This window comes from Myotis davidii, unplaced genomic scaffold (assembly GCF_000327345.1).
Source record: "Myotis davidii unplaced genomic scaffold, ASM32734v1 scaffold762, whole genome shotgun sequence".
NCBI classification, from domain to species: Eukaryota; Metazoa; Chordata; class Mammalia; order Chiroptera; family Vespertilionidae; genus Myotis; species Myotis davidii.
The window spans coordinates 1,103,823-1,125,975 of record NW_006293699.1 but is presented as its reverse complement, the minus strand read 5'-3'; the positions used below and the strand labels follow the sequence as shown (position 1 = coordinate 1,125,975).

At 41.8% G+C, this 22,153-nt stretch overlaps 1 protein-coding gene across 2 annotated transcripts in view; it reads left to right on the top strand.

Moving 5' to 3' along the window:
- The window catches only part of KMT2C (lysine (K)-specific methyltransferase 2C), a 270,221-nt gene that overhangs the window by 115,765 nt on the left and 132,303 nt on the right, over window positions 1-22,153 (top strand). For both annotated transcript variants that reach the window (XM_015566229.1, XM_015566230.1), the window contains exons 5-8: window positions 3,195-3,395; window positions 6,198-6,206; window positions 7,243-7,391; window positions 10,529-10,638. In XM_015566229.1, the coding sequence (XP_015421715.1) occupies window positions 3,195-3,395; window positions 6,198-6,206; window positions 7,243-7,391; window positions 10,529-10,638 (469 nt within the window). The remainder of the gene's footprint in view (window positions 1-3,194; window positions 3,396-6,197; window positions 6,207-7,242; window positions 7,392-10,528; window positions 10,639-22,153) is intronic.

The following is a 22,153-nucleotide window of genomic DNA, read 5'->3' as shown; positions in this document are numbered from 1 at the left end:
GTTGGAGTCCTCCGTCACTGAGGCAAGCAAGCCTCATGTTAGTTTCAAGCTGCCTGGCTGCTGGCTGCCATCTTCGCTGACAGTTAATTTGCATATCTCAATCAGCCAATGAAAAGGGTAGCGGTTGTACACCAATTACCATGTTTCTCTTTTATTAGTGTAGATTGGTGTAAATAGTCTCTTCTAGGTTTTGATGTGAACATAGGGTTTTTATGTCATTTGGGTAAATGCCTGGGAAAGAGATCATTTTTAAGGAAAACACCAACATGTTTCCTCGTGCACTGTACTGTTTTGTGCTCCCACCAGTGATGTGTGAGAGTTCCACTGGAGAGTGGGTAGGAAGGATGCTTCTTGTTCCGATTCAAATTGATTCTTAGGTAGGCACAGTGCCTTAGGTTTCAGGGATTGGTATTCTCAGTGGTCATGCCATTGCCTCAGCTGTGGGAGACCTGGGTCCAGGATGTAGTCTTGCTCCTTGTCCAGGGTTAAAAGTCCATCCCTCTAATTCTATTCCTCCATCCACAGTTGGTTGTCACCATTGCAGCATGGTGATTTTTGCTGTCCCCCCCACCAGACTAAGGTTTTTGTTTCCCAGGAAAAATGGGAGAGACAATCTGGGTGAATCTTTGTGACTTCCCAGATTCCCCTCCCCTAGCTAGGACCATGACTGGCACATCCATGGGACTCTGTCCCTTGCACATGGGCACCTGGGAGGTCCACAGACAGATTCCTCTTGTGTCTGTGGGTCATGGATGTTTTACACTCTGACACTCAGCCTTCATCAGTTTCTTAATTTTTTTTACTGAGTTCTTCTTATCTTGCTTGTAAGACATAAGGCGGCCTCTTCCCCAGCTGCAGCAGGTGCGTGTATCTCATTACCTTATGGAAATGACTGTCCTTCAGTTGCAGGTGAATTGGTGGCCCTACACCTCCTGCAGTCTGATGGGGCCAAGAGAAGTGAGCTTGTAGATTGTCTGGCGAGTGTTGGTGGCAAGGAGGGAGCAATGCTCTGCAGCTTTCTAAAAGTGGAGACCAGGGGTTCCCCCTGTGACCCCCAAAGTAACAAATTACTCTGAGATGTTCAACTTTCTTTCTACATCTCTTACAACCTTTCCTAATGCTTCAATAATTTGAGTACTTCACTAAAAATATTTTCATGTGGGCCTATTGTATGGTAAAATTTCTGAGATCTTATAAGCCTAGGAATGATTTTATTACGCCTTCATTTTTGTTGTTGTTAATCCTGACCTATTTTCTCATTGATTTTTAGAGAGAGTAGAAGTGGGGAGGGTGGTAGTAAGGGGGGAAGGAAGGAAGGAGGGAGGGAGGGAGGGAGGGAGAGAGAGAGAGAGAGAGAGAGAGAGAGAGAGAGAGAGAACCTGGATATGAGAGGGACACATCGAATTGGTTGCCTCCTAGTACCCTGACTAGGGCCAGGGATCGAATCTGTAACCCCAGGTATGTGCCCTTGACCAGGAATCGAACCCATGACCCTTTGGTGCATGGGCCAGTGCTCTAACCATTTAGCGCACTGGCCAAAGCAACACTTTTACATTTGAGTGATGGTTTTGGATATGAAATGGAAGATTAAGATATTTTCTATTAATACTTCAAAAATATTGGTTGGCTTTCTAATCAGTGTTGTCAGTGAGGCTGGTGTCAGCCCGACTGTTGCTGCTCCTAGCTAATGTTTCCAGGGGAGAGAGACAAGCCAGAAACTAGGTATGCGGAGAGAAATGTCAGCTTACTAGTGCAGAGAGAATTACACACAGAAAGCTACAAAATTAATACAACACTGGCAAAGGAAGGCAAGAAAAAATTTTTCTTTTTCTATTTGAGTCTACTCTGAAAGTAGACCACATTTAAGTGTGTGTGTGTATCCAGGGGCAACACATTTATCATTAAATTGAAATAGGTAATATTGGAAAAACGTAAGTAGTCAACTTTAATAAACAAAAGGAAATTAGTTGAGAGAGACCCTATATGAATTTAACTTACATTAAAAAAAATTATTTAGAGCCCCTTCTAGTTGATAGATGGGATACTGCCCGTTCATAAATCACTTAATAAAGCCAATTAGATCTTCAAATAAAAAAATTACCTAAAAGAGATTATAGACTATTTCTATCACCTGTTAATGCAAGACATTATGACGTTCGTGGGGTAGATACGGCAGAGGTGATGGTGGAAACTGATTCATGGGAAGAAAGATTTGGGTGCAGCTATTGCAAATGAGCTGTGAAAAGAAATATATCCAAGAGAGACAGTACTTTTTATTCTGTTCTTTCTAAGGTCCCTCATTAAGCATATATTCCACAAGCATATATTGTTCTTGTCCTTTAACTTTTAAAATAGTTTCTTTAAAAAAATTAATAGATTTTATTGTTTAGGACAATTTCAGGTATACAGAAAAATCAAGCGGATGCAGAGAGTTCCGGTGCCAGCCTTCTCCCGCCTCTGTTTCCCCTGTTAGCATTGCGCATGAGTGTGGGGCATTTGTTACAACTGATACCCCAGTTGTGATATATTATTATTAACTAAAGTGCATAGTTTACACTAGGCTTCAATCTTTGTGTTACATAGTTTTCATAATTGCATAATTCAGGTACCTGTCATTAGTGTGTCCTAGGAAACAGTTTCTCTGCTCTCCCAGTCCTTGCTCCACTTCTTCATCCTTTCCCATTCCTGTGGAACCCCTTTCGCTCCTCCCTTCGTTAGCTGTCCAGCCCCGAAACAACTTACATTTATGTCTTCATGTTTCTCCCTGTATCTGTGTGTGTGGTAATGTATGGTGCATAAAGAACGTCCTATCAGGCGGTTAATAAAAACTTTGTCACCACTTGTTTACAAACCTGGTATGTAATTGTGTGGCCATTAAACACTATCCTCTTTCCCAGTCTTAGCTTTACTTTCGCTATTCTTGTTAATACTTTGAGTTTCTTGAATCAGATTTAAAAGAAAATCGTGTTTCTAAGTAAACACTATAATTTTTTGATTTGGTATGTTTGTTATTTTAAAAAAATCATGCTGTGGAAAAGTAGAATTGCAAATGTATAATTGTTACCATACTAGCATTTAAAAATGTCTTGTCTTACACTAAAAACAATTTAATTTTAAAGCACAGCTGTCTGTAGCTGTCACTTTGAAAAATTAAATTTCTCTTTCTTTGTTTCCCTTACTTTTATTTCTACCAGTGAACAGCTCTGTGCTTTTTGTTACTGTGGTGAAAAAAGTTCCTTAGGACAAGGAGACTTAAGACAATTTAGAGTAACACCTGGATTTATCTTGCCGTGGAAAAACCAACCTTCTAGCAAGAAGGACATTGATGACAACAGCAATGGGACCTGTGAGAAAATTCAAAACTCAGCACCGCGAAAACATAGAGGACAGAGAAAGTAAGCAATTTTTTGTTTTTGTTTTGTTAAGCCTCACCCGTGGATATATTTTTCCCATTAATTTTTAGAGAGAGTGGAAGGGACAGGGAGAGACACAGAGAGAGAAACATGGATGTGAGAGGGACACATCAATTGGTTGCCTCCCACACGCGCCCCTACAGGGGCCAGAGGGATCCAGCCTGCAACCGAGGTATGTGCCCTTGACTGGAATAGAACCTGGGACTCTTCAGTCCAAGGGCTGATGTTCCAACCACTGAGCCAAATTGGCTAGGGCAAAAATAAGCAATTTTAATTTAAATGGCTGGGATGCATTATGAGTATATAGCTTATCTTTATTGCATTGTTTGTGACTGTATAAATGGTGTTAATGAACAGTTTCTCATGTTTTCAACTTTCATAGGGTGCTCTATGACTCAGCATTAACCCAAAAAACACTACTTTTCTCAAAATTTCTTTCTTATTTTTAAAAATTTGCTATCTTAACTGTATATTAACAAAATCAGTGTGATCACAAAAGTTAACTTGTGGAAGAGAACTTTAAAGAACATAACGTAAATGGAAAAGAAGGTAAAAAAAATTAGTGAAGTCTTTCCTTCCTCTAAGTAAGTTTTTAATGGTTTGTAAGAATATAATAAGAGAACAGCAAAATCAAAGTGTTTTTCACTAATGTTCTTTTTTTTAAAAAATATTTTTTATCGGTTTTTTTTACAGAGAGGAAGGGAGAGGGATAGAGAGTTAGAAACATTGATGAGAGAGAAACATCTATCAGCTGCCTCCTGCACACTCCCTCCTGGGGATGTGCCCGCAACCAAAGATACATGCTCTTGACCAGACTCGAACCTGGGACCCTTGAGTCTGCAGGCTGACGCTCTATCCACTGAGCCAAACCAGTTAGGGTTTCACTAATGCTCTTTATGTGCCATTTATTGATTTATTTTTATGGTTCAGAGAATGTTGAACTGTCTTGTAAACTCTTATTACAATATAGTGTGGACTTTCTCTCTAAGTACTTAATTATATGCTGAGAATGCCCTTTCTGAAGTTAAAGATGTCTTTTTTTTTTTTTAAACGAAACAAGAATTTACTAAGGTATTTGTATATCTCTATATTTATATTAAAAACTTGTCTAATATGTTTAGACAAATCATAAAAATCTCTTTATATGTTGTAGAGTTTTGGTTAAAGGCCATTTTATTAATCTGTGGATTTGGCTTTGGTAGTCGAGAGAACAAAATTTTCTGAGGTCCACGAGAAAGTGTAAAATTAAGTTAGCTTGGAAAGCTCCCCAGTTCTGCCCCTGGAGGGTGATGATGTCATCCAAGTGCTTATCTGGCTTCTCTCCAGAGTTAAGTTCTAAGGCATTGTTGTGTTGTACCTATTTGATTGGTTCCTTCTTTTGGACTGCTGCCAATGCCTTGAAGACCTGAAGTAGGAAATGAAACAATCACAAGAGAGAATCTTTTAAAAGAATTTAAGGTGGAACAGTTTAAGGAGGTTTAGAAGTACTGTATCTGGAGTCCTGATATTTTAATCACACACGAGCTTTCCCATTGTGATAAAATGAGTGGTTTTATCCTAAGGAGGACTGCTGTAATCCTAAGAAGGGCTGCTGTCTTCAGGGTTGACATTAGCATCTTAAAACCTGACAGGTAAATTCGATTGAGCCACTGGTTAGGACTGGTTAGTAATAGACTGGTTATCCATTCCATTGGTTTTTATACCCATCCCCTCATTACACCGTCCATCAATAATACAAATTTATGGATTGGACCAGGTTATATCTTATATCTTCATGTTCTGCTTTGAATAATGGCAATTATATCAACACCTGTTCTGGGAAATACAGTTGGGCTTCATAACTTACTTATTTTATAAGCTAATTTTTAGTGAAAGTGTTTATGAGCTAAGATGTTCAGTATGTAAAAATAGCTTTCCTTGGTTTAATGAAAGTCTTTATACACACCTAGTGTTTACCAAGTTATTAAGTAACGGTAATAAGCCAGTTAGTGGATCTTAGGAATAAAAGCACATTTATTATAAAATTTGGAAATTATTTAAGAGTAAACAATTAATTTAGGTTGGTAGTAATTTTAAATATTTACAGAATATGTTACTAATGGGCTATAAATTAGGTGAACAGGTAGTTGTTTTTTAAATTTGTAAAGGAGGTTTTAAAATAGTTCTTTCTTCTTGGTTTGCTAAATGGAAGACTATATAATCAAGGGTTTATTTCTTCTTTCCTTTTGTTTAGACTTAAAATTTTGGGGGTATGTTCTTCATCTGGCTTCTCTTGATGTTCTTTCCTAAGGAGGGTTGCTGTCATCTTTAGGGTTGACATTGGCATCTTACTGATGTGATGCATATGTACAAACCGAAGGGGAAATTTGATTAAGCCCTGGGTTAGGAACTGGTTAGTAATAGACTGGTTAGCCATCCCATTGATTTTTATACCTATCCTCCCATAAAATACTGGTACAAAGGAAATATGTTAAAAATGGTACATTAGTCTTTATAAATGGGCTATTAATTTTCCCCCCTCCCAATAAAATAATAATGATTAATAATGAAAACTATATTTGTAGGAATGGAGATTATATTTATAGGAAAGAGTTTGTTTTCATTTTACTGTGGACATTTAGAAAAATGAGAATTTAAAGATAGCATAGCATGCTAAACTTTATAAAAAATAAGTATGAATTTCTAATGCTGAACATAAAACATATTGGTTATTTTTACATGGTTTGATATTTAAATGTACTTATTGAAATATGTTAATACTTTCTTTTCTTTCAATGATTCCAGGTATAAAAAGTTTAGTACCCTGGTCATTGTGCCGATATTCTCTTAATAGGAATCATGATAAATACCCAGCAGACAGAAGTGCAGTGAGTTGTGATCTATATTCAATAGTGTGTAATTCTGTAAGCATTTAATCCAGATGGTAGGTTAAATACTGTGCCCTCAGGAGACATTAACGTTTTACTGACAGCTACCTGGTTGGCCATGCTTCATGTTTAAATGCAATAGCAGTCGTTATTTACGTAATTATCTTAATTAATACCTGAAGTTGAAGGGCCTTGGAAGTCTGAAATCTCCCATTGTATACCTTATTCAGTGTTCATTTGTATACTCTGGTTTTTGCTGTTATATCATCTTCTTCCTTGCCCCTAACCCACTGGTGGCTATTTTTTTTTTTTTTTTTACCCGGGTCAGCTGCTTGGAAGTATTTTGCTTTTGCTTTTTTACTTCTGACTTGTGAGGTGCAGTCTTGGTAGAGAGAACCTGCAACATCCTGCGGCGGACCAGCTGCCGAGATTTGTCGAGGGGACCATAAGCAGCTCCAGCTGACACGTTCTGCTCCCACGCCTCCCTCTTCACACGTAGTGCGTTCTCATTTCCCCTGAGAAATAACCTTTCTTTACGTAAACAACTGCCAGCTCTGCGGTTGTAGTCCTCACTTACAAAAAACAAATTTCTGATTTGAATGAGTTAAGTTTTATAAGCATTAAAGAAAGACCAAGGAGAATATTCACTTTATATGATAAAATATGGCTCCTGATAAGAATTTTGGAGCTCAAGTTAAAAAGAAAAATTATAGAATAGCAAAATAAATTCGAAACTCTAATTTTGACATTTCTTACTGATTTAGAGACTTATTTAGTTGTTGCTTACATGACACAACGTTTTATACTATGTATAAATGGTAACAGATGTGTTCTAAAAGTTGTTTTATGACAGCTTATGCCTAATAAATTAAAGATGACCTGGCAATACGTGATATTTAACTTGTAAAACGAAACATTTTTGTTGTTACCACTTCCACATCAGTTTTATTTTATTTCCCCAGAGAACGGTCTCCTCAGCAGAATACAGTGTCGTGTGTGAGTGTGAGCACTCAGACTGCTTCTGATGACCAGGTTACTCAGTTATGGGATGAGCTCAGTCTTGTCGGTCTTCCCGATGCCATTGATGTCCAAGCCTTATTTGATCCTACAGGTAGGAGCTGGTCTTCAATCATAATTACCTCTTGATTCTTTAAGTGTCTTAATTTTAGTGAATTGCCAACTTCATAATAAATACCTTTCACATTGTAAAAAATGCCATTGTTAAGTATGCCTACTTAGGTAAAATACATTGTCTAATTATGTTGAGCTAATTTAGTTAGCATCTGCGCAGAGCTAACCCTAGATTGGATGCTTTCATAAATATTTGTATTTACTTTTGTATAGGCAGCAATGCCATGGTGATCTGACAGTTGAAAACAGGACATTTTAAAGGGATCTGTGAGAACATGGGGAACATGGCAGTGTGGTATATTTACTGTAGGGGTAAAGAACATTAGTTCTTAGCCATGTGGGTATCCCATTATAACAGAATAGTAATGCGTACTCATGAAGTGGTGCTGCTGGAGTTTTGAGTAAAGTTTATTCCATAGATGAACTGCTTATTGATAGTGGCTCAAGTGCTCTGTGATAGAGAATTTAATGACTGAGCTGTTATCAGTGATGACGTGGACTCTTGGTGGGTGTGCGATAGAGCAAAATAGAGGTGTACTGGTATATTGTAGCCTATTTGCAATATAGCCTGTTTGTCATAAACAGAGTATTAAATTATGTCCTTTATATTTTACTGGAGGCCCGGTGCATGGATTTGTGCATAAAGGTGGGGGTCCCTTGGCTTGGCCTATGGGGATCGGGCTGAAACTGGCCCTCTGACATCCCCTGAGGGGACCCAGAATCGGTCTCCTGCCTCTTTGGTTCTGGGTGCATCACCCAAGAACTGCAGCTGCCAAGTCACCACAGCACGGCAGCTCCTGTGCTGAGTGTCTGCCCCCTAGTGGTCATTGCATGTTACAGCTACCGGTCGGAGTGACTGCCCCTGGTGGCCAAGGTGTGTCATAGGTACCGGTTGGATGGTCGGTCGCTTAGGCTTTTATATATATTCGAAATTCATGCACTGGTGTGTGTGTGTGTGTGTGTGTGTGTGTGTGTGTGTAGTATATGACCTTTCTTTCTTTCTTTCCTTTCTTTCCTTTCTTTCCTTTCTTTCTTCTTTTTCTCTCACCTGAGGATATGTTTCCATTGATTTTTAGAGAATGTAGAAGAGAAAGGGAAAGACAGAGAGAAACAGCAAAGTGAAAGGAACACTCTGATTGGTTGCCTCCTGCATGAGCTCTGACCTGAATCCAAGTCAGGGAGGAGCCTGCAACCTAGGTACATCCCTTAGCCAGAATTGAACCAAGACCCAGCAGTGGGCAGGCCAAGGCATTATCCACTCAGCAAAACCAGCTAGGGCAGGATATGACATTTCTTAACCCTCCAGCAGTGGACCTTCGTTTTTTTTCTCCAGGAGTGTAGTGGAAAAACCCCAGATCACCTTCTTGGATTCTTATTACCCAAGTTGCTAAGAATATTACCAGTGGCATACAGGGAGCTTAGCCAATGAGCGGTCAGAAAAGGTGTTTCCTCTGTAGTTCACACTGATCACTGGCTCAGCCCCTGCCCAGGCCTACAGCCTTGGGGCCTGGGCAGGGGATCCCCAGCTCCCTACGATTGCTAGCTCTGCCCCTGCTCCCACCGATTGCCGGCTCTGCTCCTGCCCAGGCCTAAGGCCTCTGGCCAGGGCTTTCAGCCTGGACAGGGGACCCCTAGCTCCCTCTGATCGCCGGCTCCACCTCTGCCCACACCTAACGCCTCTGGCTGAGGCTTTAGGACTGGGCAGGGGCCCCCTCGGCTCTGATCGCAGGTTCAGGTTCTGCCCAGGAGCCCCCTGGCTCAGGCCCTTCCTAGGCTGCTCAGGGCTCACAAGGGGCCTACCTCGGAGTGACTTGTGTGCCCGATGAGTTTCCCAGGACCCAGGCCGCTGGGTGCCTACATATGCAAGTTAACCACCATCTTTATTGGGTTAATTTGCATACTGTCCTGATTGGCTGCTGAGTGTAGCGGAGGGCCGGTCAATTTACCTGTTTGTCTATTATTAGGTAAGATGTGTAAGATTCCAAATAAAATATCTTCCAGTAATCTAAATAAAAGCCTAAGTCACTGTTACGACCGGACGACCAGACGACTGGCCAGTAGCTATGAGGCGCACTGGCCACCGGGGGCAGATGCTCAATGCAGGAGCTGCCCCCTGATAGTCAGTGTGCTCCCACAGCCAACCTCCTGCTGCTGGCCAGTAGCCCTCCAGCAGCAGACCTTCGCAGTTCCTCCCTCTGGCCGGCCAGCCCCTATCAGCCCCGATTGGGACTGGGTGAGATGGTCCTGATTGTCGGCCAGGCCAAGGGACCCCCCACCTGTGTACGAATTCATGCACCAGCCTCTAGTCCTATATAATAATGCCTAATATGCTAAGTGTCCGTCTGTTCACCCATTCAACCAATCAAAGAGTAATATGCTAATGATATGCTAAGGCCGCTCAACCGCTCACTGTAATGTACACTGACCGCCAGGGGGCAGACAGTTGACCAGTCAACCAGTCGCCATGAAATGCACTGACCACCAGGGGGCAGATGCTCCGACTAATTGGTTAGCTTGCTGATGGGGTCCGGCTGATCAGGACTGAGCAAGATGGGCCGGACATGCCCTGGAGCCCTCCCACGATCCTTCCCCGGCTGGCCAACCTTCCTGGCTCCAGTCGTGCACCGATGGGGTCCCTCAGCCTGGCCTGCACCCTCCTGCTATCTGGGACCCCTCGGGGGATGTCGGAGAGCTGGTTTTGGCCTGATCCCGTAGGCCAGGCAGAGGGACCCCACTGGTGCACGAATTTGTGCACCGAGCCTCTAGTTTTTAAACAAAATGACTAAAAACTGATTTTTGTTGTTGTTGGAGAAATAATTTCTAATTCAGTGATTCTCAGTCTTTTGTGTTCATCAAAATCACCTGGAGGGCTTGTTGAAACATTAATTTCTGGCACCACTGTAAGAGTTTTTGTTCCATGGGTGTTTGTTGGGGTCTGAAATTTTGTATTTCTGACAAGTTCCCAGTTGGTACAGGACCATGTTTTGAGAAGGGCTGCTTTAGCGCCTTTTTTGTGATTTGCACCTTAGAGTGGATTTGGGGGTTTTATGTCTTTCCTTATTAGTGTTCCTATTGTTAATTTTATTCATATGCTCGTTTTCACTTCAATGATCTCAGGCACTTGTTGGGCTCATCACCGCTGTGTGGAGTGGTCACTGGGAGTGTGCCAGATGGAAGAACCGTTATCAGTGAATGTGGACAAAGCTGTTGTCTCAGGGAGCACAGAGGTAAGTAGAAGAAACAGACATTTAAGCACAGCTTTGTAACATTTCCTGTAGTCAACATAGAAGCTCACTTGTAAGAATTATTTATTAAATGATTACTGTCATGCAAAAACCCTTAAAATAGGAAATGATTAATTTGTATCCAAGAGTTGTTTATGCAAACCACTGAAACATAGTATGTTAAGTTATGCAATACATGTAACTTTTTAAGATACATATTTTACATTTAAAACAGAAGTTAAGATGTTTAGAAATGAGAGTTAGTGACTAAACTTCTAAATCCATGTGGTTACATTTTTAAAAAAATATTTTTATTGATTTCAGAAAGGAAGGGAGAAGGGGAGAGAGATAGAAACATCAGTGATGAGAGAGAATCATTGATTGGCTACCTCCTGCATGCCCCACATGGGGGATCGAGCCCACAACCTGGGCATTTGCCCTGACCGGGAATTGAACTGTGACCTCCTGGTTCATAGGTGGATGCTCAATCACTGAGCCACGCTTGTCACCAGGCCATGTGGTTACTTTTTAAGACAAAATTATTTGGTGAAGATTTAACCTAACAGAGATCAGATTTGGCAGGTCTTTAGTCCACAATGTAGACTAGCCCTGTTTGATGTTTTAAAAATTGATAAAAATATTCCTTTTCAGCTAAGTTGGCACTGTCCCCAAGTAACATCATGTCCATAGTCTGCCATCTTTCAGAGCTTTCATTGTGAAACAAGTAGAGAAATAAATGCAACATTCCCCTCCCTCTATAAAGACAACAAACCCCGTGAAGTGAAATTGCTTTGCTGCCTACAAATTCTCTTTGGTTTTTGACAAGTATATTTCGGCGAAGTGAATAGCTCTTCCAAAGAAATATTAAAAATGGAAATTTTGAACATAGAAATTATAGGGTCTTTGATAGGTTGAATATAATTAAAACTTCCAAAAGTGTAAGGACTTAGATTCAAGTAATAATCCAATCCAATTTTAATATTAGCTTTACTCAGATTATCACAATGGTTTACATGGATAAGTAACTCTCACCTCAAGATTAGTCAAGTAAGAGTGCTTGCTTTGTTAGTGTGACATTACTTTTGAGTGCTATGTTATCAAAGTTTGAACAATGTGATGCATAATAGTGAATTCTATCTACTGTTTGAAATACTTAGGTGGCCAGATCAAGACTATGATAGATCAGTGAGCTATTTTTTTCTGTGAACTCGCAAGTAGTTTTGTGACATTGAAGAGTATAGGCATATCTTGGAGATAATTGTGGGATTGGTTCCAGACCACTGCTGTAAAGCAGGTATCACAATAAAGGGAATTGTAATCTTGCTGGCGGAGGGTCTTGCCTTCAATGTGTGGAAAACTCAACATGTTTCATGAAGCACAATAAAACTAGGTCTGCCTGTATTATAGGAAAGGCAACACACAAAAGCTAAAGTGAACTTTTGGTGTTAGATTGGAATTGAAGGAATCAATATGAACTCTAGTACTTACACAGGTACAGAAATGTAGAGATGTGCATATACCTGGGTTAGTGTGTAAACACATTTTTCCTAGCTCTGTTCGCTAAAGAGGGTAAAGGAAAGCTTGCCTCACTCTGTCTGTCTTGGACAGAAGATACCATTCTTGTTCTTTAAATGCATACTGATTAATATTTAGATGGAATTTAGAGATTAAGGCTATGCCTTCCCCCTGACAGAGGAATCAGGGCCATGAGAAACCTGTATTCCTTCTTCTCCCCCCCACCCCCCTAATATATTTTTATTGATTTCAGAGAGCAAGGGAGAGAGAGAGAGATGAAACATCAATGATGAGTGAGAATCATTGATGAGCTGCTTCCTGCATGCCCCCTACTGGGGATCGAGCCCACAACCTGGGCATGTGCCCTGACCCCTGACCTGGAATCAAACCACGATCTCCTATTTCACAGATTGAAGCTCAACCACTGAGCCACACCAGGCGGGCTGCATTCATTCTCACTTCATCTAGGCATTAATGTGAACTGGGCCCAAGCAAGTAGAATGCAGACAGAATGCTGGGAATAGATGGAGAGATGAGGTCAGAAAGGAACCAGGGGCAGCTTTGTCAAACCTTTACTTCTCCACTGCATTCAGTCAAAGCAGGGTAGCGTCAGTCTTCTGTTGCCATTTTTATGCGTTTGTTTTCTCCTTTATCAAATAGGCACAGGATAGACCAGTTAGTTAGAACTTTTAAAATTTTTGTTTCCTAAGAAGAGTTTGTCTCACTGATAAAAATTTAAGCATATAACAACACATTTGTTGATGAGACTGTGGGAAATGGGCACTCTGTACTTTGTGGGTGGGAATACAAACTGATAAAATTTTCTGGAGGAAAGTTTGGCTATATCTAACAAGCTACATATGCACTTACCCTGTGACCTTTTTAGGAATCTACATTGAAAACGTGCCTGCATTACTGCAAAAACACTTGCACTATTAAAAGTTAATAGTTGTAGCATTGTTTGATTTGCAGAATGTTGAAAACAACCCAAATGACCACATATAACAGAATGGTTGCGTAAACTATGGTTTGGTTCATATAGTGGAATATGGTGCGGCTGAAAACAACAACAGGCACAGCTCTTCAAGCTGATGCACAGTGGCTTCCAGCATGTACCGTTGAGTGGGGAAAAAAGTGCAAAAGACCATTTATGGTGTGAAACCCTTTATGCAATAAAGTAAAAGATATAAGGAAATGGACATGCATATGCTCATTTATGGGAAAGGTATACAGAGGATAAACCAGAACTGAAGCTTGGTTCCCAGTGGGTATGAGCAGGAAAGGGGTATAAAGAAGAGGGAATGGATTGGCATAGCAGACAGACACTACTCAGGTACATCTTTTTGTAAAGCTCTGACTTAGAGCCGTAGGAATGTCTCACATACCCCTAAACAAGCAATTACAACCACCTAGGATATGGGGAACCAAAAAGAATATTTTGGGAAGCAAAATTTACACTTAAAGCAGTGGTTCTCAACCTGTGGGTCGCGACCCCTTTGGGATCGAACGACCCTTTCACAGGGGTCGCCTAAGACCATCGGAAAACACATATATAATTACATATTGTTTTTGTAATTAATCACTATGCTTTATGTTCAATTTGTAACAATGAAAATGTATCCTGCATATCAGATTTTTACATTACGATTCATAACAGTAGCAAAATTACAGTTATGAAGTAGCAATGAAAATAATTTTATGGTTGGGGATCACCACAGCATGAGGAACTGTATTAAATGGTCGCGGCATTAGGAAGGTTGAGAACCACTGACTTAGAGGGATAGGAAAGAAAAGAGCTAATCTAAGTTACTGGAAAACAGTATCTTTTTAAAAATATATATTTTTATTGATTTCAGAGAGGAAGGGAGAGAGAGAAGGATAGATACATCAGTGATAAGAGAATCATTGATTGGCTGCCTCCTGCATGCCCTACATTAGGGATCAAATCTGCAACCTCAGGTCGTGGCCTAACCGGGAATCAAACCTCCTGGTTCATAGGTTGATGCTCAACCACTGAGCCATGCCGGCCAGGCTGGGAACAATATCTTGACTGGATAACTGTAAAACTAACGACAAAGAACTGCAGGGATGTGGTATAATCAGGGAGTAAATGAGTTTCTCACAGTTGTGGGTTAGCAACTTTGCAACTGCTTTACGGATATAACATAAGTGAACAATACGTAAATATGTGGTAGGTAACGAGAGCTAGGTTTTCCAGTGTTGGAGAAAGGAGCTACAAATAGGGAGAGGCTGGCCCGAATGTGTGGTGTTGGAATGGAATAAGAAGGATTGATGTAAACTCATGGTGTTTACTATTTACACAGACACGTACAGAACAATAGGTGTGTATAGACGACTGAATTGGCATTCTACACAAATTTCCTAGCTCTGTCCTGCGAGGCCCGGAAGCCGGGACCCCCGGAGCAGGGAGCACACCTTGTGCCCGGACCTTGGCTTCTAACCTCTGTTCTCCTTGAGAAGTAAAGTAGTTCCTGGTGCAGGGAAAACACGTGATGAGGCACGAGGATGTCAGGAATTGATAGAAAGATGGGCACTTACAGAGAGCAGGGAGCCAACCTGAGTGAGTTCCGCAGAGCTCCTTGGAGCAACAACAAAAAAAGACCGTAACGGGTTTTCATCCACAGAATAAATTAAGTACTCACGAGTCTGGACTGACATAAATACATAAATAGCGCAAGTCAGACACATCTCTCCTTTACCTAACATTCTTCAATGACTTCCCATTTCATTCGTAGAATACAAGCTAGTCCTAACTAACCAACAAGGCTCTGTGCCCCCTCCCCCAAGTACTTCTAAGACACCACCCAGTAGCACTCTCCCCTTCCCTGCTTCCTTCAGACAACTTGACTCCGTGGTCTTCCTCAAGTATGCCAGACATCTCTCACCTCAGGGCCTTTGCACTTCTTGTTCTTTCTCTGTTGAATATTCTTCTTAGATATATGAGTGGCTTGCTTTCTCATTTCCTTTAGATATTTATTCAAGTTATCTTATCAGTGAGGACTTGGCTGGGCTCCCTATCAAAAATTTCAAGTCTGTCCTCCTCCCATAATACCCCTGCTTTATTGTTTCTCCTCTTTTTAAAAATTTTAAATACATTTTAATTAATTTTTTTTTTATTGATTTTGAAGAAGAAGGAAGAGGGAGAGAGAGATAGGAACATTAATGATGAGAGAGAAGCATCATTCAACTGCCTCTTGCATGCCCCTTACTGAGGATCGAGCCCAAAACCCGGGCATGTGCCCTGACCGGTAATCGAACTGTGACCTCCTGGTTCATAGGTCGACGCTCAGCTGCTGAGTCACTGCCGGGCTATTCTTCCTCCTTTCATGTATTACCATCTGACATGCTAGTAGTGTGTACTTACTTGCAGTCTGGTTTCTCTATTCTCACTAGAATAATAGTGCCATTCTCACAGGATCTTTTTCTGTTTTGGTTGTTCCTCGAGAAATATTGGTAGCCTAAATGAATAGCACTAAAGATCGTTCATGGAGTCATTCATTCATTCATTCATAGTTATAAGTAAGAAGTCCAGAGTATTATAGGAGATTGTCAATGTGGTTCATTTTACACAAGTTTACATATTTATAATTGTCCAAATAATGTCTAAAACGGAGTAAATTTTTACAAGTGATGGGAATAAGGGGTTGGGGACAGGCATGCCCTGACCGGGAATCGAACCTCCTGGTTCATAGGTTGATGCTCAACCACTGAGCCATGCCAGCCAGGCTGGGAACAGTATCTTGACTGGATAACTGTAAAACGAATGACAAAAATCTTTAATATCTCAACAGGTTCCCTGGGGCAGAGTATGTGAAAGTGCTGTTGAATTTAGACTACATTTTTATTTTTACCAAAAGACAGATGTTTTAAATTCATTGATTTTCATTATAATGACATGTCTGAATGTCGTGCGTGGTATGTCATCTGCCTCTTTTAAGATAAATGTGACATCAACAGTGAGAACATAATGAGTTTTCAAATAAGTGTGCTGGGGTTGAGCATTTCAAAAATGAATATTTGGGCCCTTGCTGGCATTGCTGAGTGGTTAGGGCATTACCTGGGCTCACTTCCGTGTCAAGGTTGGAGGCTCCCAGGACGTAGAGGTCGGGGTGTGCGGGAGCCAACCAATCGATGTGTCTTTCTTACATTGATGTCTCTCTTTCCTCTCTCCCTCTTCCCCTTCCCTTCCACACTTTCTTAAAATCAACGGAAAAAATATTCTCAGGTGAGGATTATAAAAAATGAATATTTGGGACTATTTCTATTGATATTTTATTAACAGAATCAAGAAAAGTTTGTAAAAACAAACAATGAAAAAATATGCTGACATTTGTCATTAAAAAATCTTGGACACGGAATTTCCTGATCTGTTAAAATATATTTTTTAATTAACTTATTTATTTGTATATTTATTTATATTGTTAATCCTTACCAAGGACATTTTTCCATTGATTTTTTAGAGAGAGTGGAAGGGAGAGGGAGACACACAAAGAGAGAGAAACATCGATGTGAGAGAGACACACTGATTGGTTGCCTCCCACCAATGCCCTCATCAGGGACAGGGATTGATCTTGCAACCAAGGCACATGCCATTGACCGGAATCAAACCTGGGACCCTTCAGCCCGCAGGCCGATGCTCTATCCACTGAACCAAACTGGCTAGGGCTGTTTAAAATATTTTTAGAGATTTTTGTTATGTTTTAAATCCATTTGTTAGGAAGAAAAAAACTACTTTCTGATTACAGAAGGTGAAAATGTATTGGCTAAATTTCAACTGGGGAAAAATAATGGTTGCTAATGATGCACGACTTCTATTTAGGTCTCCTTATTTTTTTAAAAAAATATTTCTTTATTGATTTTAGAGAGGAAGGGAGGAGAGAGAGAGATAGAAACAGCAATGATGAGAGAGAACCATTGATTGGCTGCCTCCTGCACACCCCCAACTGGGGATCCAGCCCACAACCCAGGCATGTGCCCCTGGCCGGAATCGAACCTGGGACCCCTCAATCCGCAGGCCAACACTCTGTCCACTAAGCCAAGCCAGCCAAGACAAGTCTCCTTATTTTTATGAGGACCCCTCTGCCCCCCAATTGGCAGCAATTGAAATCAAGAGGCCATTTAATCTAAGAAGTATGAGAACAAGGTATAGAGCTCAGATGGAGGGTTGCAGTACTCTCTCAATTAAAAAAATACATATTTTTTATTGAATTCAGAGAGGAAGGAAGAGGGTGAGAGATAGAAACATCAGTAATAGGAAAGAATCATTGATTTGCTGCCTCTCCTACATGCCCCCTACTGGGGATCAAGCCCAAAAACCCAGGCATGTGCCCTGACCAGGAATCAAATCATGACGATCTGCTTCATAGGTTGATGCTCAACCACTGAGCCACACTGGCCAGGCTCTGTTAACTTTTTGAATGTGCACATCTATAATAATGAAAGCGTAATATGCTAATTAGACGGGACAGCTGAACAACCTTCCAGATGACCTTCTGGATGACCTTCCGGATGAAACTGGGGCTGTGAGGGCCGAGGGCTGCCGCCAAGGCTGCGAGGGCCAAGCTCCTTGCACGAATTTCATGCATCGGGCCTCTGGTCTTTTAATAATAAATATTTGAGCTTGCATCATTATACATTTTCATTGGGACAGGTAGCTCTCCTTACGTTACTTAGCAACAATTGTATACTTACATTGTTTGTGTGTATCTTTATTTCTTTGGTCCCCTGACTAGGGCTGTAAACACCATGAGGGCATGGATAATATCTGTTTAGGTTTATCATTTTATCTCTAGCATTTAATAGAGTACCTGGAACACAAGCGAGTCATTTATGGGATGAATGTATGCATGACTGGAATTTGCCAATGAAATGCATTTGTTGGAATGGAGAGGAAGGTGCTACTGTCACCTAGTGGCAGCTGCTAAAAGTCCTGAGATGCACAGGACAGCCTCCCACAACAAAGAATTAATTATCTAGCTTAGAATGCCAATAGTGCTGAGGTTGAGAAATCCTGGTTTGACTAATAATATTATTCTTTTCAAGTTAATATAATTAATATAATTTCCTCAGTTGTTAAATGGCATTCTTTATCAAGTAGTTCAGTTTTTGTGGAATTTCCCTCGGACTGCTTTTCAGTTTTTCCAGGGGAACATTATCATTTTCTAGGTGGAAGAATATGCTGAAACTATAAACCTGTGTTCAGGAATGGTAATGATGTTTCTCTTTTAGTTTGCTCTTTGAAGCCTGGGTGTGCGACCAACATCTTGGAAATCTAGGTAGTTTGAATATTACCAAAGGAATAGTTTAATTCTGCATGCTACAGATGCTTGGTCATTTCTTTATCTAAAGCAGCGGTTCTCAACCTGTGGGTCGCAAACAATGAAAATACATCCTGCATATGAGATATTTACATTACGATTCATAACAGTAGCAAAATTATAGTTATGAAGTAGCAACGAAAATAATTTTATGGTTGGGGGTCACCACAACATGAGGAACTGTATTAAAGGGTCGCGGCATTAGGAAGGTTGAGAACCACTGAAGTCTCTTTTTCCTGCACTCCCCTCATTCCCCTCTGAAAAGAAATAACTCATCAACCTCTAACACATATTTCTGTCCTTTTAACTATTTCTGAATCAAATGTAGTGTCATACTCTATTAAAAATAATTAAAAATTGCTTATATCATTTCCCTTAGAGTTGATAATTTCTTATATTTTCTCTACTCTCACCCTTACACCACAAACCCATATTGAAATTCCATCATATTAAACTGATTTTTTTGCCAGGTGTCTTTGTGTAAAGCCAGCTTAGTTCTGAGAGAAGAGTTGTAAGTTTTTGTTTTCATATTTTGCGTTCTTTTTGTAGACTGCAAAAAAAAAAGCTTTTCTGTCATAAGATGGTATTACTCGTTAAGAATGTAAGTAAGCGCCCTAACCGGTTTGGCTCAGAGGATAGAGCGTCGCCCTGCGGACTGAAGGGTCCCAGGTTCAATTCCGGTCAAGGGCATGTACCTTGGTTGTGGGCACATCCCCAGTAAGGGGTGTGCAGGAGGCGGCTGATCGATGTTTCTCTCTCAGCGATGTTTCTAACTTTCTCGCCCTCTCCCTTCCTCTCTGTAAAAAATCAATAAAATATATTTTTAAAAAAAGAATGTAAGTAAGCAATGTAATATAAGTGTGCTTTTAGTTAAAAAAAAAATAAAAGCAGTATACAGTACAGTAAAAAGTCTATCTCCACGCCCTTCCTCTAACCAATTGAAAGTAGGTCCAATAAGATTTAAAATATTGGTCTGCCTCTTTATGATAGGTGATCTGCAAGTACCTATTTTATCACTAATGTCTAATACTGTTTTAATATAATCGTAGTGATCTGTAATGTAAATTTTAAAAATTTATCAAAGTATATATTCTTTCTTTTCCACTATAGTTTTTTAAGAGAAAAGGCACACATTCACAGTGTGGTGCTGCATCTATAAAACTGTGTCCAGGCCCTGGCTGGCTTGGCTAAGTGGATGGAGCGTCAGCCTGCGGACTGAGGGGTCCCAGGTTCGATTCCGGCCAAGGGCATATGCCTGGGTTGCAGGCTCCATCCCCAGTAGGGGGTGTGCAGGAGGCAGCCGATTAATGATTCTCTCTCATCATTGATGTTTCTATCTCTCTCTCCTCCTCCCTTCCTCTCTGAAATCAATAAAGAAATATATTTTTTAAAAAAAGACTGTTTCCAGGTTGGAGGCTCCCAGGAGGGACCCCTGGGACTCACAGAGTTGTGCTTATGGCTGAGACTTATGTGATTTGGTGAGCATCTCAGCCGGAAAAGACACTGGCAGACTCTGGAAGAATCCAGGTGCAAGCTTCCTTCGGTTCTCTCCCTCCCATGAGGGGGCACATAGAGCACCCTCTTCTTCCAGCAAGGAAAGTGCAGCCACATGTGTGTGATGCTCCTGCACCAAGAGTTTCAAGGTCTTTATTGGGGCCTGGCCACAATGGCACTCTGGGCCTGATCTTACCAGAAGGAAAGCCACACTCTTTGCACACTTAGTCTAGCTGCAAAAAATTGCCCTTTCACTTGGGGTACCGAGGGTGCCAGCTTGCAAGCAGGCCTTTGTAAGAATAGTAGTCTCGGGCCAGTTATGTTAACCCTTTTGCTTAGTTCTTAAGTTGGATTGTATCTCAATTCCAGTATATTCCTCTCTACAGGATTGTAGTAGGTACTTTTTATTGTACAACATTGAATTATTCTCCATCATAGAGAGGCTGTGATAATGCTCTAGTAGTTACATAAAATAACTTTGTTCAGAGGGAAGATATTGGTAAGGATACTTTAATAGAAAAAGCCTGTATTTAACTCTGAAATCAATTTTGTTTAATATTAATATATCTACTCCAGCTTTCTTTTGACTAGTGTAAACGTCCTATATAATAAAAGCCTAATATGCAAATTGTCCCCTTGACCACTAGTTCCCCTGGGAGTTTGACTGCTTGACCAGTTGCTATGACACGCACTGACCACCAGGGGGCAGATGCTCCAACCTAGGCTAGCTTGCTGTGGGTGCTGGTGGGCTGGACTGGAAAGTGTGGTGTGAGGTGAGAGCTGTCAGGAAACTCCAAGGGTTTGGTCCGAGCCCCAAGTGGAGGAGGGCTGGGGCGGGGGTCAGGGGGGACCAGGTGGTTGCTATGCGTGATCCGAGAGTCATGGACTGTGCAGCCCTCTGCAGCCTGTGGCGTTCTCAGTGCACAATTTATAATCTTCAGAGCTGCTTCTTTTTATTTGTTAAGTTTCACTAACTATTCCAGGACCGTGGATAGCACCATTATGGGGGGACAGGCCAGGTGCACCTGCCTGAGGCCAAGGGGTGGCCTTGGATTCCCTGGGACGCAGCAGAGAGAGGGGTGAGGCCGAGTCGGAGAAACTGAGTCCAAAACTTGAAGTGGGAGGCAGCGAGGGGCGGAGGGCGACAGCTGCGCAGGGGCCTAGAAAAGCTGCTGGATTGCGGGCAGGTAAGGAACCGGGTGCATCTCCCATGGGACAGGCTCCACGTCCCTCCCTCCTCCTCCCTGTGACCTGTCACCCCAGCACTCCTCCCAGGCTCCATCTGGGCTCGCCCAGCACATCTCCACACCGCTGCAGGGCATGCACAGCCTTGCCCTGCACAGTCCCACCCCGCACAGCCTTTAGTGAGCTGTGCTCCTGGAGGAGAAAGGGGGAGGCTGCAGACAGGAGGTTGCAGGAGGAGGGTAGAGCAGGGCCCACCAAATTAGATGGAGGGAAGGGAGAGAGAGACCCAACAGAACTAGGGACAGAGATGGGCAGGAAAGGAGGGCCGTGCAGAAGCATTGCCCTTGGTTGAAGCAGAAATCCTGACCCCATTTTACAGACCCCAGCAGAGTGTGTGTGTGTGTGTGTGTGTGGCGGGGGGGAGGGGTAGTGAAGACAAAGAGGGGTGAGGGGACTGGATGGACGGAGAGCAGCGCCATTTGATTCATGGCCTATTTATTTTTATTAATATTCTAGAGGCCCAGTGCACGAATTCATGCACAGGTGGGGTCCCTCGGCCTGGCCATTGATGGGGGCCAATTGGGGCCTTGGGAGGTTGGCTGGCCCTGGGAGGTTGGCTGTGGGAGCGCATTGACCACCAGGGGGCAGCACCTGAGTTGAGTGTCGACCGGTTGTTAGGTTGTTCGGTCGCTTAGGCTTTTATATATATAGATTTTTATTTCAGAGAGAAAGGCAGAGCGAGAAAGAGATAGAAACATCAATGATGAGAGAGAATCGATCTGCCTCCCACATGCCCCCTACTGGGGATTGAGCCTACAAACCCAGAATGTGCCCTTGACCGAATTGAACCCAGGACCCTTCAGTCCGCAGGCCGTGGCTCTATCCACTGAGCCACACCATCTAGGGAAGGGGTCCTCAAACTTTTTAAACAGGGCCAGTTCACTCTCCCTCAGACCATTGGAGGGCCAGACTATAGTTTTTTAAAA